Source organism: Notamacropus eugenii, chromosome 4 (assembly GCF_028372415.1).
Source record: "Notamacropus eugenii isolate mMacEug1 chromosome 4, mMacEug1.pri_v2, whole genome shotgun sequence".
In the NCBI taxonomy this organism is placed as follows: Eukaryota; Metazoa; Chordata; class Mammalia; order Diprotodontia; family Macropodidae; genus Notamacropus; species Notamacropus eugenii.
The window spans coordinates 322,526,845-322,544,240 of NC_092875.1; the positions used below are offsets into that span (position 1 = coordinate 322,526,845).

The following is a 17,396-nucleotide window of genomic DNA, read 5'->3' on the forward strand; positions in this document are numbered from 1 at the left end:
AGCTTTGTTAAAGTTGTTAATTATTTTGACTAGTTTTTTAGTTGATTCTCTAGCATTCTCAAAATATACTGTTGTATCATCTACAAAGAGTGATCATTTTTGTTTCCTCATTGCCTATTCTAATTCTTTCCATTTCTTTATCTTCTCTTATTGGTATACTTAGCATTTTTAGTACAATATTGAATAATAGTGGTGATTTACTTATGAATCTATCTGGCCCTGGAGATTCTTTCTTAGGGAGTTCATTGATGATTTGTTCAATTTCTTTTTCTAAGACTGGTTTATTTAAGAACTCTATTTCTTCTTCTGTTTCCTCTTTTTGTTTTTCCTTTTGTTTCCTCTATTCTATTTCCTCCTTCTATTGCCTCTTTCTGTTTCCTAATCTGGGCAATTTATATGTTTGTAAATATTCATCCATCTCATTTAGATTGTCAGATTTCTTGCTATATAATTGGACAAAATAACTTCTCATATTTTAATTTCCTTTTCATTGGTGGTGAATTCACTCCTTTCATTTTTGATACTATTAATATGATTTTCTTCCTTGCTTTTTTAAAAATCAAATTAAGCAATTGTTTATCTATTTTGTTGTGTTTCTCACTAAAAAAAAAGCTTCTAGTTTTATTTATTAATTCAATGATTTTCTTAGTTTCAATTTTATTTACCTCACCTTTGATTTTCAGGCTTTCCAATTTGGAGATTTCAATTAGAGATTTAAAATTTTTTCTTCTAGTATTTCTTTTAGTTGCATGCCCAGTTCATCAATCTGCTCATTCTCTATTTCATTGATGTAAACATTTAGAGATATAAATTTCCCCCTAAGTACTCCTTTGGCTGCATCCCATAATTCATTGTTGTCATTCTCTTTAACAAAATTATTGATTGTTTCTATGATTTGTTCTTTGACCCACTTAATCTTTAAGGTTAGATTATTTTGTTTCCAATTAATTCTTATCTCTTTTCACTGTCCTTTATTGAATGCAATTTTATTGCATTATGATCTGAAATGGATATATTTAATATTTCTGCTTTTATGCATTTGACTGTGAAGTTCTGATGCCCTAATACATAGTCAATTTTTGTCTGGGTGCCATGTACTGCTGAGAAAAGGTCATATTCCTTCCTTTTCCTATTCTATTTTCTCCAAAGATCTCTCATGTCTCACTTTTCTAGAATTCTATTAACCTCCTTAACTTCTTTCTTGTTTATTTTGTCATTAGATTTATCTAGTTCTAAGAGGGTAAAGGTGAAGTCCCCCAATAGTATAATTTTACTATCTATTTCTTCTTGCAACTCATTTAACTTATCCTTTAAAAATTTAGATGCCATAGCTATATAAGCATTTGGTGCTTATATTTTTAGTATTGATGTTACTTCATTATCTATAATACCTTTCAGAAGATATAATTTCCTTCATCATCTCTCTTTTTGATTTCGATTTGTATGAGATCATGATTGCTACCCCCTTTTTTTACCTCAGCTGAGTCATAATAGATTCCCTTCCAACCACTTACCTCTATTCTGTGTCTATCTCTGTGCTTTGGATGTGTTTCTTGTAAACCGCATATTGTAAGTTTCTGTTTTTTAATCCATTCTGCTATCTGCTTATGTTTTATGGGTGAGTTCATCCCATTTACATTTACAGCTATAATTAATTATGTCTGCTACTCCATCTCATTTTTCCCTTGTTTGTCCTTCTTTCTCTCTGTCTCTCTCTCTCACCTGTTAGCAGGTCCCTTCTCACAAATGTTTTGCTTTTAATCACCACCTTCCCTCATCTGCCTTCCTTTCTATTGGTTCCATTTCCACCCCCATTTTTCTAATCAACATCCCTTTTTACTTCCCTATAGGGAATAAAGATAGATTTCTATATTCAACTAAGTGTGTAAGTTATTCTTATAGGGAATAAAGATAGATTTCTATATCCAACTAAGTGTGTAAGTTATTCTTTTTCTGAGCCAATTCTAATGAGAGTAAAGTTCAAGTGTTGCCTGCCACCTCCTCATCTTCTGCACTGTAATAGCTCTGTAATGCTTTTTTTATGTAAGATAATTAGGCAAGCAATTTGATATAGGTTATGCATGTGTAGTCATATCTGATTCTAATTTTTAAGGAATTATTTTTTTGAGTGAGCTTTTGTACTTTTTTTTTCCATTTGGATGATTCTCTTTTTAAGGAGTTATTTTCTTTGGTGAATTTTCCTGTATATTTTTTTCCTTTTTTTGCGTTTCTTTTATCAAGCTGTTGACTCTTTTTTCATGATTCTCTTGCATTATTCTTATTTCTTTTCCAAATTTTTCTTTTACTTCATTTGCTTTTTAAAAATCCTTTTAAAACTCTTTCAGAACTTTTTGGGGGGGCCTGAGATCAATTTACATTTTCCTTTGAGATTTTACAGTAGCCATTTTGACACTGTTGTCCTCTTTTAAATTTGTACCTTGATTTTCCCTGTTACCATAGTAATTTTCTATAGTCAAGTTCTTTTTCATGTTTGTTTTTTCTAATTTATGTAAGAGTTGGGATCTCTTCCTGCATTGTCCCAAGCTTCTGGTGCTGGAACTTGGGCTTTCACTGGACCTGAGGGCCTAACTTCTAGCTATCACTGAAGTTGGGCCTTCCTGCTGACGTATTCTGCAGTTAGGGCTTTCCTGTTGTCCTGCCCTCAGGGTAGGATCTCCCTACTAGTCTGCCCCAGAGGTGGGGCCTTGCTAGCTGGTTTACTGTAGATATGGGACTTCCCTTCTGGTTTTCACTGTTGGGGGGGCCCTGCTGGCTTGTACTGGGGTGGATCCTCACTGCTGGCCAAGCCTCAAGGCCTGAGTCTTGCTTCTATCTGTTCCCGGGGAGAGGGTTTCATTGCTGGCAGGCCCTCAGGGCAGGGTCTCCCTACTGGCTGGCTTTGGGGGTGGGGCCTCTCTGGTGGTCTGTACAGGGGATGAGACCTCTCTGTTGGATTGCCCTGGGACTAGATGCCTTGTTGAAAGTCTCTTGATATGTGGCCTGCTGCACTGCTCTCTGGACCTTGATCCTATCTCACCCCACTGAGACAGACCTTTCATACTGACCTGTAAATTGCTTCCCCACTTCTAAACTGGTTCTAAGGAATTTTTCAAGGTTGTTTGGTAAGGAATTTGGGAGGGCTCCAGGGAATTCCTTCCTCATTCAACCATCTGATCGCCCTTCTTGAACTTTTTGAATTCATTTCTACTTTAGCTAGGGTCAGATTCCTGGATGATTAATATTCCTTTATGCCTGGACTTAATGTTAAGTGAAGTATTGTTGAAGAGAGAGAGGTGGGAGAACTGGTTCAAAATGTGAATGCATTCACTGAGACCTTCTCTGTAGGGATTGGGAGCTTTATTGACCCAAAAGCAGTGGGACTGAGATTTAGCAAGGAGCTAAACAAAGGCAATGGCATAGGAAAAGGACTAGGCTTATATAGGATGATTTTAGGCTTTTCTAATGGGGGTTGAAGATCTAGGATAAATCTGCAAGATAAAGGCACAGGGTGAGGACTATGAATGTTAGAAGATAAGGAAATTCTATTCCCCAGGATGAGGGGTGGGGAGAGGGAATAATATGGTCCAGGATCAGAAGTTTTGTGGTAAGAGGAGACTTTAGGGCACCAAGGCCTTCACAGTGTCAATCAATATTATTTTAACTCTTAGGGAACTGTTTCTATCCACATCATTTCCCCACTCAGCCACTAGGTAGGAGAATTCTTTAGAGGGAAAAGGGGCGAAGGTCATTGTCTTCAGTAGCTGCTTCCAGCTGAACGGGGTGAAGAGTCCACTTTAGGGGCCATAAAAGGTTGGGGGGAGGTGATCAGCATGGGGTGCCGAATGCAGTACCAGCTGAGTCCAGGGTGGAGAGAGGCAAGCCACTTGGTGGCATCAAGGGCAGGGGTTGGTACCCTAAAAGTTGCTGTGGGTGAGATGACACAAAGTGGACCAGTAGTTTAAACAAGCACAGACCAAGTATGAGAGTGAATAAAATGACTAATATTGCGGTCACAATGGGAGAAAGAAGGGAGAGAAACCATGACCCCCAGGAGGAGGTAGGGGGAGATATCAGGCTGGAGAGGATGTCTTGCATCCAAGAAACTGCCTGTAATATCTTCTGAGTGCTCAAAGGAAAAATTCGCTGAAGGACTTTCAGGGAATATAGGGGGAAAGCTATGAGGAGTAGACTAGTAACCCCAGCAATCATGTACTCTGCCTACCCCACAGAATTCTCTGTTTGAATTAAGGAATTAGACTTCCAGTGCTGAGGAAGCAGGCCTAACCCTTGGTACAGAGTAGGAATCAGGAATCAGTGGGCTAGAAACAGAAGTGGTTCAAGGTGGGGTCTAGAACACAACATAGCTAGAAAGCACACAGGCAAGTCCCCAAGGTGAGGGGCTTCAAGGCATAGTCTTCTTTGATCACTTTTCTGGATAGTCAGGGCCTGCATCTTATCTCACATCCTTCCTCCTGCTTGCTTCTCTGCCTCAGTACTGCTGTCTGCTTCTCCATCCAAACCAAATGCTTTTAGGAGAGGGTCAAAGACGTTGTCCCTGCCTGAGTGGGAGTGGGGAGGAGAGTAAAATGAGGCTGAAGCAGAGTCCAGGGGATGAGGAGAGTGTAGAACAGGTATACTCGTTGCATGACCACCTGCAGGTGGACAGCATGGTCTAGGAGACATGAATCTGACAAACAAGTTCAATATGCAGGCCCCAAATAGAAGGAGCATTAAAAGTGATGTCAGAAAAGAGGAAAAACAAAGAAACCAAGAGCCCCACGATATTATTATTTACTTTTGACATATAGGATTTTCTGATCCTGTTATTTTCTCAAAAGTTTCCACTCTGATTCCAATTCCTTTAGGAGGATCAGATGCTATCGAGGATCCAACTCTATACTTGTAAATATAGTTACCATAAAAGACTTGGGAGGATCCATAAATGATTAATTCCAAAACAGTGCATAGCAATAAGTTGCTTATAACAAACTTCTAAGGAAATTGCACTGGAATTCTTTTCCTCAAACTGAAGATGTTTCTGATCTAGTTTCAGTAATTAATAGACTAACAGCTAGTTCCCTCCATCAGTTGTAGCAATACTCAATTATTCTAATATAATTTTGAAACATTTAAGTACCTTATTCCATATAGACATATGTAGCAGGTAGATGACTAGGCCAAATACCCAGTTACTAAGTAGTTTAAGGTATAAAAAGGAATAAAATCTTAGGCTGAATAGCCTACATCTTAAACACACACTTTCATGTAGTAGCTCAGATGTATCCCAGCCTTAGTCTATGGGAAAACGATTCAACACTGTGTTTGTTCATTTCACAAACTTCTTTTCCCTTTGTCTAATTATTTCCATATCATTCAGAAAGAGTGTTCTCTTCTAGGGATTTAATCTTTCACATGACTATGCAGAAGTACTAATTTACCCAACTGGGGTATAGAATAACTCATTCAGATGGATCACTGGCTTTGATTACAGAAATTTGCCGTTAAAAGAAAAAGTAAGGACATGAGTAGATAAAACATCACAGTTTTGCAGACACACAGTATCACTTCCACCTTATAGCCAGACTCAGGAATGCTCAGGTGGGAAACATTCCTTTTCAAAGGAACACAATGGAGAAACTGAGCCAGGAGGATCCCATCCTAGGCAGAGGCTAGAATTGTCCTCTTAGCTGCCATAGAGGAAGATCCCACTTGTAATGGTCACATTTTCTCTGAGGAGCTTGTGGCATTTCTCTCAGATGGTAGATTGACTATTGATGGATTTTTATGATCCATCAGATAACTCAAAACATAGTTTGTTATAGTCCCAAGAGCTTTTGCCTCAGATGGCAAGTTTCACTAATCAAAAATTTACCAGGACTCACATCTCAAATTTTAAATTTGTCCTGGTGCAAAAGTCAATTACTAGAGATCATTTCTATATATTTTCAAATTCTTACCAAAAAAGGTCCTTCTTTAGGAACTCCATGACTACTCAGTAGGAATTCTGCTACGTAGAAAACCTTACACAAACTTGACAAGAATTTATGACTAGATTGCTAGATTATGACGAGGTTCCAACAATCCTTGTTTCAGTTAACAACCTCATAATCTGATAATACAGTTCTTAATCTAACAGCATATAGGTTATAAGAGAAATTGCTTTTCTAATAACATAGGTAATGCAAAAATTACACAATATAAGAAAATTCAGAAATATATCCATACCACAAGCATGTATTTAAAACTTGAAGCAGAACCAATTAATTACCAATCAGGTGTCCGTAACTTAGTTGAATGAACAAATCAAATCTAGATTCATAATCTAGTGTTAACATTTTCATATCTAAGGCCCAATACTCTTAGCACTTTAAAAGATTATTATCCATAAATTCACGTTTTTGCTAACCTAGGGGCAGCTTACAGGAAAGTCCTGCTGAGTCGAGCTGCAAGGATCTGGTGGCCAATAGACCAGGAGAAAAGGGGTGATCCTGTAGGCATGGGCATGGGGACAGGGACTATTGGGGTACAGAGGGAAGGGAGTACCTACAGTTTTCCTAGTTCCTTAGAGATGAGAGAAATGAGAGAATTGAACTTACCCTTTGCTGTACCCAGCGCCTTCCAGTCTTGGTTGGAGAGGAGCTGTAGTTCCTTGTCTCTTTTGCCTTTGAGACAGACTGGAAAATGCATATCCCTCAGGGAGGGGAAGAAAAGGTTAGAAAAAGAGAGAAGGATTACATCTAGGCAGTAAACCAGGTGCAGAGGCCCACAGGGCACAGAGACCTTGAAACCAGGGTGCAAGGACCCCCTAAAGAAAACCAGGTGCAGAGGCCCATCTATCCGCCTCCCTCAATGTCTCTAGGGGCAGAGGAAGGACCAACACAGGGTAAAAATTCTGCTCAAGCAGAGCAAGGTGCCTATTATTTAAGTTTTGGAGACCAAATTTCCTACTGAGCTTGTTTTATTTAGAAACTCCCTTCACAAATTACTTTTCGAGATTATATGTAGGTCAGGCTGTGTTACAATGAACACTATCTTCTTTTCCCTAACGATCTCCTCCCCAAATTCCCCTCCCAGCAGTCTCCAAGCAGACTCTTGCCACATTTCCCAGCCTGCCAGGAAGAGGGGAGGAAAAAATGTGAGCGACCCAGCTCAAGGGCATCCCCTTATATGAGGATCCATAGTCTGACTGACTACCCAGAAGTCAGTGATGCTCCAGACACCGCTGGCAGTGTCTGGGCGCTGCAGGGGTCTCACTGCTTGGGAGACAGTGGGAGCAGAAAGGTCTGGAGAAGGGAACAAAGAAAACTGGGACCATTATGTTGACGAGAGAGATGGGAGAGCTGGTTCAAAATATGAATGCATTCACTTAGACCTTCTCTGTAGCCACTGGGAGCTTTATTGACCCAAAAGCAGCTGGACTGAGATTTAGCAAGGAGTTAAACAAAGGCAGCACTATAGGAAAAAGGACCAGACTTATATAGGATGGTTTTAGGGTTTCCTTGTGGAGGTTGGAGATCTAGGGTAAGTCTTGCAAGATAAAGGCACTGGGTGAGGACTATGAATGTCACAAGATAAGGAAATCCCATTCCCCAGGATGTGGGGTGGGAACAAGAAATCTTATGGTCCAGGATAAGGAGAGACTTTAGGGCACCAAGGGCTTCACAAAGTCAATCAGTATTATTTTAACTCTTAGGGCACTGTTTCTATCCACATCAGTATGGGATCACCTACATGGACAATTTCCCAGGAGGAGAAAACCTGACTAGAACCACTTATTCAGGAATTCTTTAAATCCTCCCCATCCCTACCTCTGAAATATGCCTCTTTGTATTCTGAACAGCATTGAATGGCTGGACATGCAGTTAACTTCTATAGATACCAAAACTGGAAAAGGGTTTTGAAAAAATCTTGTCCAATAGACTCAGTCTCAGGACTTCTCTTTCTCCATTAAATGTAAGTTTCTTGAGGTTAGGAACTGCCTTGTTTGCTTGCGTTTGTACTCCAGTGCTCAGCAGAGTACTTAGCGTTTATACTTAATGAATGATCCCCCACGTATCTGTGTATGTCTTTGTGTATATCTCTCTCTGTCTTTTTTCTACCTCTGTCTCTATCTCTCTTTGTCTCTGTCTCTCTGTCTCTTTTCTCTGTCTGTCTCTGCCTCTTTGTTTGTCTCTCTCCTTGTCTCTGTTCTCTCTGTTCTCTTCTCTCTCTCTCTCTCTCTCTCTCTCTCTCTCTCTCTCTCTCTCTCTCTCTCTCTCTCTCTCTCCCTCTCTCCCTCTTTCTCCTTCTCTCCCTCTCTCCCTCTTTCTCCTTCTCTCCCTCTCTCCCTCTTTCTCCCTCTCTCCTCTCTCCTCTCTCCTCTCTCCCTCTCTCTCCCTCCCTCTTCTCTCTCTCTCTTCAATTCCCTCATTTTACATATGAAGAAATGGAACCCAGAGAGGGCAGCCAGAGGCAGAGCGGGGTCTGGAAGTTGTCTCTTGCTTCTGATGATTTGTGCAGTTATTGATTGACCAATTCCTTCTTTCACCTTAAGGCTTTCCCCCTGTTTAAAAGTTGCACCCAATTGTTTCAGTGCCTGGGTTTCATATCCTTACTTGAAATCTTCTTTTGATGAGGGGCAAGAGGCGATACAAGGCATTGTGAGCTGGGGAAGGGAGTGACATGGAGAAAGAGAAGGAATGTGAAACTGGGAGCCTGAGGTTGCCAAAGTTAACCTTTATCACTCAACTACTGTACTGATAATTCATCTGATTACCCTTGGAGTTGTGTCTAGTTCTGGGCAATACATTTTCAGGAAGAAGTTAACAAATTGGAACATGTCCAGGAAGAGTGAATCAGGAGTCACTGAGAAAGAACTGAGGAACTCTGGGTATTTAATCTAGAGAAGAGAAGGCAAGAAGGACATGAATGTTGTCTTTGAATAATTAAAGGACTGTCCTGTGTACTTATACTCGTTCTGTGTAGCTCCAGAATTAGGATTGTCCAAAACTGCAATGGACTGGACTATAAAGTACTAAATCCTCCACTGGGAATATTCAAGTGAAGGCCACGTGTCAGAAATGTGGTAGAAAGCACTCCAGGAACAGCCAGTTTTCTTTTTTTTTCTTTTTTTGGTTGTTATTTTATTTTCCAAATTTATTTATTCATTTGTTTTCAATTTTCAACAATCACTTCCATAAGTTCCAATTTTCCCCCCCTTCTCTCCTCCCTACCTTCCCAGGACAGCATGCAATCTTATATGGGCTCTACATATACATTCCTATTAAACACATTTTCACATTAGTCATGTGGGGAGTGCAGTGGATAGAGCACCAGTGCAAGAGTCAGGAAGACTTGAGCTCAAATCTCACCTCAGACACTTGACACTCACTAGCTGTGTGACCTTGGGCAAGTCACTTAACCCCAATTGCCTCATCCTGGGTCATCTCCAGTCATCCTGATGAATATCTGGTCACTTGATTCAGATGGTTCTCAGATAGCTCTGGAGGAGAAGTGAGGCTGGTGACCTGCACAGCCCTCCCTCACTCAAAACAAAGTCAAGTGCAAGTCATGTCATTATTTCCTCTGATGGCATGGCCTTCTTCATCAATAAAGGATGAACACACACACACATTAGTCATGTTGCATAGAGGAATTAAAAGGAATAGAAGAACCATGAGAAAAACAAAGCATAGCAAAGGAGAAAATAGTCTGCTTCATTCTGCCTTCCAACTCTATAGTTCTTTTTCTGGATGTGGATGGCATGTTACACCATGAGTCCTTTGGAAATGTTTTAGGTCTTCGCATTGCTGCGAAGGGCTAAGTCTATCAGAAACAGTACTCATATACTGTAGCTGTGACTGTGTACAACGATTTTCTGACTCTGATCACTTCACTCAGCATTAGCTCATTTAAGTCTTTCCAGGTTTTTCTGAAGTTCACCTGTTCGTCATGTCTTATAGTATATTATTCATTGTACAATTACATTCATATACCACAACTTGTTTAGCCACTCCCCAATTGATGGTCATCCCCTTGATTTCCAGTTCTTGGCCACCACAAAAAGGGCTGCTATAAATATTTTTGTATATGTGGGTCATTTTCCCATTTTTATGATCTTTTTGGGATATAGCCCTAGAAGTGATATTGCTGGGTCAAAGGGTATGCACATTTTTACAGCCCTTTGGCCATAGCTCTAAATTGCTCTCCAGAATGATTGGATCAGCTCACAACTCCATCAACAATAAATTAGTGTTCCAACTCTCCCACATCTTCTCCAGCAATCTTCCTATTTTGTCATGTTAGCCAATCTGATAGGTGTGATGTGATATCTCAGAGTTGTTTTGATTTGCATTCTCTAATCAATAGTGATTTAGAGTATTTTTTCATATGACTAGAGATAATTTTAATTTCTTCCTCTGAAAATTGAAATAGGCAGTTTTCAAAGTAAGAAATTGAAGCAATCAACAATCAGATGAAAAGAGTGCTTCACATCATTAACACTAAGAGAAAATGCGAAATGAGACACACATTTCTAGACATAACCAGTCTGAGGATTTATTTTGCTGGACTACATAATTTAATTGTTAAGAGAGTGGGACAGATAATAAATACTTGTAAAAAGAAGTAACTAAACATTGAAAAACAAGAAGTCCGGAATCTCATGGAACTGGAGTCTGGACTAGATGAATCTGCCATTTTCAATTCAAACATTCTAGAATCCGATGGTGCTACGGCATCTAGAAAGAGAGGCATAGTAATGAGTAATTTCTCTCTCCTGCTACTTAGTCATCACTCTCACACACAAATCTTATCATCCATGTTATAAGGACTTCATCATGCAGCCGCTAACTCAAGCGTTTTGTTCACAGGAATTTCTTTGGTATTCATTTCTTCAGAAGCAAATTTACATCCCTGGGAGCAGACTCTCCTATACTCTAAAAAGCTTTGCTGGAACAGTGGATGAGTGGCCTGGAGAAGAGAAGATTTTGTAAGATCATTTATTCAAGTAGTTGAAGAGGTCTCATTTAGAAGAGGGATTAGGCTGATTTTCTGTAGCTCCAGGAATAATATCTACTTGGGCAGAAGTTACAAGGGAGGAAGATTTAGAGAAAAATAACTAATAGGAGTGGGGAAGTAACATCTCGAGAGGAGGCTGCCCTTTCCCTCATCTTTCCCCTGAGGAAATGCAAGCTGGGGGGTTTGGAGGATCACAGTGTTCCCCAACAAGCTCCCCCTTTAGGTGATGCTGGTAACCAGTGGAGATATTAGATAGCCCTGACTAAATAATTCCATCCATTTGTTTTACTACTTATGGGTGATAGTTATGCATAAACTGAGATGTCATATTGACTTATTGACTTCTGAACAAGTGGGGAGCGCTCTGTCAAGTAGAGACACTTTTCCCCACTGTGAAATGGAGAAAGAGCATCAAGATTAGTAGTCACCATACCTGAATCTGAGTTTGATGACTAGTATGCTCTTGAAGCTGAAAAATGACCAGGCTGTGGTCCCTGGGTCAGCTCTTATGAGACCAGAGCTCTGTATAGAGCATTGTAAGGTTTGCAAACTGCTTTACAAATACTATCTCATTTTATCCTCAACAACCCGGATTGGGGGTAAGAGGGGGGGATCAGTGCTATTATCATCCCCATTTTACTGATGAGGGTACTGAAGCATATAGCAGTTAAGGGACTTGCCCAGGGTTAAACAGCTAGTAAATGTCTGAGGCAGGATTTGAACCCAAGTCTTAGCCCAGTGCCTGGCACATACTAGGTGCTTAAAATTTTTATTGAATTGAATTGAATTGATTCGAAGTCTTATGTTCTATCTCTGCACCACCCAACTGCCACACTAGTCATCAGCAAAAAAGACCTTTGCTGCCCTCTCTGCTTTGCCTCAGGTCTCCCTTCAGGTGCATGACCTGCTGGATTATCACACTTTTAACCCTTTAGAGATTTTCTTTACATATAATCCCATGCTATCCTAGGCCCCATAGACAGAATGTCAGTCATTCTCCAGGATCTCTCCATTCTCCTCATCTCCCTTTCTCCCAGTCTTAACACTACTTTTCAAGTTTTTTAGTTTGTAAAATCAAGTAGGAAGCTACTTACCTTAAAGCAAAAAAAACCCAAACATTTACTCTGTTGAATATGAAACCACTGGCATCTCACCTTTTCCCCAAGAGAAGAAGAGTCTAAAAGAATTGATTTTCATATTGCCCAGCAATGCATTCCATGAATCCAGTCTCCCTCTGTCCTCATAGAACAGTGTTAAGACAGAGAGAAGAGACCTAGGGCACAGAATGTGAAATCAATTCAGTAAACATTTTTAAGCACTTGCTGTGTGCCAGGCAACTCTAAGGCTACAAGCTGCAGGAGAGTCGAACCCTGTTCTGTGTGTTTTCCTTACCAGAAGTTCCCCAAACAATGAATTCACAAATCCAGACCAAAACAATAATGATAGTTATATTAATGTGTCCAGCACATTGCCTCCTGGAAAGGAGATTGTGCATTTAAAAACATTATTCTGAGAAGAGTTTTTTAAGTTTTACCAGATTGTCAAGGGGGAGTCCATGACCTACTCAAAAAAAAGAAAGAAAGAAAAGGTTAAGAACTCCAGATCTGGTCAAAAGAGGTCAGGACTAGAAGTCTGGATTTAGGCCTGGTATCACCACTAATTATCTGTTCAGCCACAGGCAAAGCAAGCTTGATTTTATGAGGAAACAAATCTTGTGGGTAAGGAACTTGCCCAAGGTACAACCCTAGTCGATAAACATGTATAAGGGCCTACTTTGGCCCAGAAACTCCTGGGTTATGAAAAGAGGCAAACAGGCCCTGCTGTCAGGGAGCTCACAATCTAATGGAATAGACAATAAGCAAATAAATATGTAAAAACAAGCTATAGGCAAGATGAATAGGAAATAATTCAGAGTAAGACAGCTATGCAGATAGAGTACCAGGCCTAAAGTTCATCTTCCTGAGTTCAAATCCGGACACAGATGCTGACTAGCTACGTGACCCTGGGCAAATCCCAGTTTCTCATCTATAAAATGAGCTGGAGAAGGAAATGGCAAATGCTCCAGTTTCTCTGCCAAGAAAACCCTAAATGGGGTCACAGAGTCAGACATGATTTAACAATAAGGTGCCAGAATTAAGAAAGTTGAGAAAGACTTCCTGCAGAAGAAGGGATTTTAGTTGGGCCTTAAAAGAAGCCAGGGAGTTCAGCAGGCAGAGGTGATGAGAGCATTCCAGGCATGAGACAGCTGGGGAGAATACCCAGAGTCGAAAGATGGAGAGTTTTGTTCCTGGTACATCAGAGAGACCAATGTCACTGGACTGGAGAGTATGTGTCAGGTAATAAGGTGTAAGACTGGAATGGTAGAAGGGGGCTAAGTTATAAAGGGCTTTGAATGCCATGTAGTGCATTTTGTATTGGATCCTGAAGGCAATAAGAAGCCTCTGGAGTTTACTGGGAAGAAGATTAATATGGTCAAACCTCCACGTTGGGAAAATCACTTTAGTGGCTGAATGGATGGATTGGAATGGGGAAAGACTTGAGGCAGGCAGACCTACCAGCAGGCTATTCGAATAGTCCAATCCTAAGGTGATGAAGGCCTGCACCAGAGTTGGGGCAGAGTTGCGCAGAGAAGAGGGCATCTTGGACAGATGGGCCTCAACAACAGATAGATATGGAGTGTGAGAGATAGTGAGGATTCGAGGCGAAGTCCTCGATTGTAAACCTGAGGGATCAGGAGGGCAATGGGGAGGGCAGAGAGAGTGATGGAGAATTTAGGGGAAAGATAATGAGTTCTGTTTTGGTTGCAGTAAGTTTAAGATGTCTACTGGAATCCAGTTTGAGGTGTCTGAAAGGCAGTTGGAGATCAGAGGTTGGGGCAGGATAGGTAGACTTGAGAATCATTAGCATAGAGATCATAATTAAATCCGTGGGAACTGTTCTCCCTCCTCATCTCTACATACTAGTTTCCCTGGTTTCTTTTATGTCCCATCTAAAATCCCTTGTTCGGCAGGAAGTCTTTTTCAACTTTCTCACTTCCAGTCTAAAATCTTGAGGTCTCATAATTATTTCCTGTCGATCATGTATACGCTTGTTTGTACGTATTTGTTTGCTTGTTGTCTATCCCATTAGATCATGTGCCCCCTGAGGACAGGACCTCTTTGCTTCTTTTCATATCCCCAGTTTAAGAGCGCCTGCACAAAGGAGGCCCTTAATATGTTTATTGATGAGCTTTGTGAACCTTGGGCAAGTCCCTTACCCACTAGTTTCCTCATCTGTAAAATCAAGCTTGAGACAGATACAAAATGATTCGCTTGTGGCTGAACTGATAATTAGTGGTGATAAGAGGTCTAAATCCAGACTTCTAGTCCTGGCCTCTTTCTACTAGATCATGATTTCTAAACCTTTTTTTTTTTTTTGAGTATGTCATGGAACCCCTTGGCAATCTGGTAAAACCTATAAAACTCTTCTCAGAAAAAATTTTAAATGCATAAAACAAACTTGCATGGGTTAACAAAAGAAACCAATTATAATGAAATATGGTTACCAATTTTTAAAAGTTCACATGATCCCAGTACCATAGTATAATCAATGGGTTGAACTAGATCAGAAGTATCAGACTTACCACCTGTAAAATTCCCAGCTGAATCAGATTAAAATGTAATTGGGAAATGTTCAGCAAAATAAAAAAATATAATGTAGCATAAGTAGTGTAAATTTGTGGTTTTGTCTGCAACTGTGGGAATCTGTTTCTATTTGAATTTGGCACCCCTGAAATGACCTTATAATCTTAAGTAATTTTTGGATTATCTAGTTTTTGTTTTTGTTTTTTTTGCTTTCCACTGCTTCTCTTCACTGATAGAAATAAAGCAGAGTTTCTGGTAGAATGAAATTCAGTCTCTCCAACTACCCCCATGACCATCTTTGCTATATCCCTTTTTGGTTTATTCACTCTTCCATCAACTAATCCTACCAGGCCAATAGTAGTTTAGCAACTTCAGGTTTAGGTGAAAAGGTGTGGGCATGGATTCTTCCACCAATACCGGCAGTTGCTACAGCTGTTGGAAAAACTTGAGTCTGAAAACACATGAAATACAATGCTCACTTCACAGTCCCAAGGCCATCCAGATCCTTGGCATTCCTTCTCTCCTCCAACTCTTTCTGGGCAAGACTTTTCTCCTTTCTGCTGGCTTACACATAATGACATGGGTATCCCTCATATGAATTAAATGAAGTGTTTTCATGGATTTGTCAGAGGCAAGTACCTCATCATGGACAAGCTTTTGACAAGGATCTACTCTCATCAGTGTATCAGTGTCAATAAACATTGGGGGAACTCATTTAGCAGATGAAACAGTGGCTTAATATCTCTTCCTTTCAGATGAATTTGCCCAAAATTCGATAAAGGAGAATCTCCTAATGAAGAAGGAGCTGGAGGAGGAGCGTTCACGATACCAAAACCTTGTGAAGGAGTATTCCCGACTGGAGCAAAGCTATGACAACCTTCGGGATGAGATGACCATCATAAGGGTAATGAGAATAATTCTTTCCAACTATACACCTCCGGTCTACTCAAATCCCTTCTCAACCTCACTGCTCATTTTACTTAGTCCACTGGAGCAGAACTCTGACAAGGCATGACCAAGCACAGTTCTAGGCTTAGCATTCCTGAGAGGAGGTATAGAATAAGCAAGTATCAGGTTAGAAAAATTTATTTTCAAGCAATATCTAGCTGTGACCTCTGGGTCTTTTAAAGGATCCTGTGGTAGGCTGTTGGAGAAATTAACCAGCCGGTGCTCTTGTTGGCTTTAGGGTTTTCCCAGTTTAAGGAAATTTTTGTGCCTCTATCACCATCTGAAGCTGATAGATATTTTAAATTAAATTTCTCTTTTTTTAAATTACCCACTTGACAAACATCAATAAACATGAAATGTCAGTAAATAAAGAACAGAAAGAGTATTGTATAACTGAATGTTTGGACCTCTGTTGCAACTTAATTTGTTTTTAAATGAATGTTAAATTTAATAGAAGAACAACAAAATTCCCTTTGTCCATTTCTGAATTTCTTTCCACTATCTCCTGTCTATTTTTAATCTTTGCTCGTTTTGCTTCCTTCCTTTCTTTTTCTTTCTTTCCTTCTCTCACATCAATTTTACCACCCACCAACTTCAAACAAAACAAACCCACATATTGGCCATGTCTGGAAATGTAAGCCTCATTCTGTCCTTCCAGTCCACTGACTCTGTGCCAAGATGTGGGAAGCATGCTTCATCTTCAGTTGAAGCTGACTTATGAATAAAGTTGAGGGAGCCTAATAGTGGTTTCAGGGGTATCTTATGTAAAGTGACTCAGACATGCCTTGAATAGTATTCCATTCAGACTGTTTTCTCAAGTACATGATGAACCATCATATGCATAGAACATATTTTCATGATAATTCAGAACTTCACTCATTTTTTTTCCTTTCTGCTTCATGTAAACATTTCCCTACAGGATTTCCTACCCATACAACATTGGTTGAGTAAGCAGGAAGAGAAATTGAGTAGGAACATATATGGAATTATAAATTTGCCTAGCAAGTCTATCTTTTTTCTCGTTCCGTTGAGTCAAATGCTAAAAAAAGACATAAAAAGCTATTCCAAATAAACCATATAAAGGGGAAATCTACATTTTTAATATCTACCAATTTAAAAAATTTTCCTGTAATATCAATGAGAGGAGGGAAGGGAGCCCTGAGGGCTACCCTTTTAAGAGGGCAAGTAATGACATGCAACTTTGGAGTACTTACTCTGTGCCTGGGAAATCAGGGATCATTTCACAAGGCCCTCTCATATAGATTATTACCCTAAGTCTTACAGATTCTCATTTCATTGAGCAACAGAGTTACCCATCCTTCCAATGGGGGCAAGCTTGTGTTTGTTGGATTGTGATATCATTATCTAGTTGGCTGTAGGAAACGTGGATGAAATGACTCTTTTGAGACGACACTATTAAGCACCATTCTAAGAGAACAGAAATGCTTATTTTTTTAAAGGAGATTAACAACAACAAAAACCAAAAGATCAACAGAACTGTCCTCCAGAATTCATAGTACTGCTTAACACTTTTCTTTTATGAGATATCATATGTTAAATTATTTTGGCATTTGTCTCTTTGAACAGCAAACCCCAGGTCATAGAAGAAACCCTTCAAACCAGAGCAGTTTAGAATCTGACTCAAATTACCCATCAGTCTCCACATCTGAGATTGGAGATACTGAAGATACAATCCAGCAAGTGGAGGTAAGTCTCTCTGACTCAAGGCCACTGCGTACAATTTATTGGAGAGAAAAAAATGATGATTCTCATTGCCTGAATAGCCCCTAAGCAGCAATGATATCTCCTATTAGGATATGAAATGTG

The 17,396-nt window shown here is 39.8% G+C and overlaps 1 protein-coding gene across 1 annotated transcript in view; it reads left to right on the forward strand.

The window, feature by feature from the left end:
• LOC140502861 (unconventional myosin-Vb-like) overlaps positions 1–17,396 on the forward strand; it is a 104,661-nt gene that overhangs the window by 19,147 nt on the left and 68,118 nt on the right. The window contains exons 2-3 of the mRNA XM_072606919.1: positions 15,377–15,525; positions 17,157–17,276. Of these exons, the coding sequence (XP_072463020.1) occupies positions 15,415–15,525; positions 17,157–17,276 (231 nt within the window). The 5' untranslated portion in view covers positions 15,377–15,414. The remainder of the gene's footprint in view (positions 1–15,376; positions 15,526–17,156; positions 17,277–17,396) is intronic.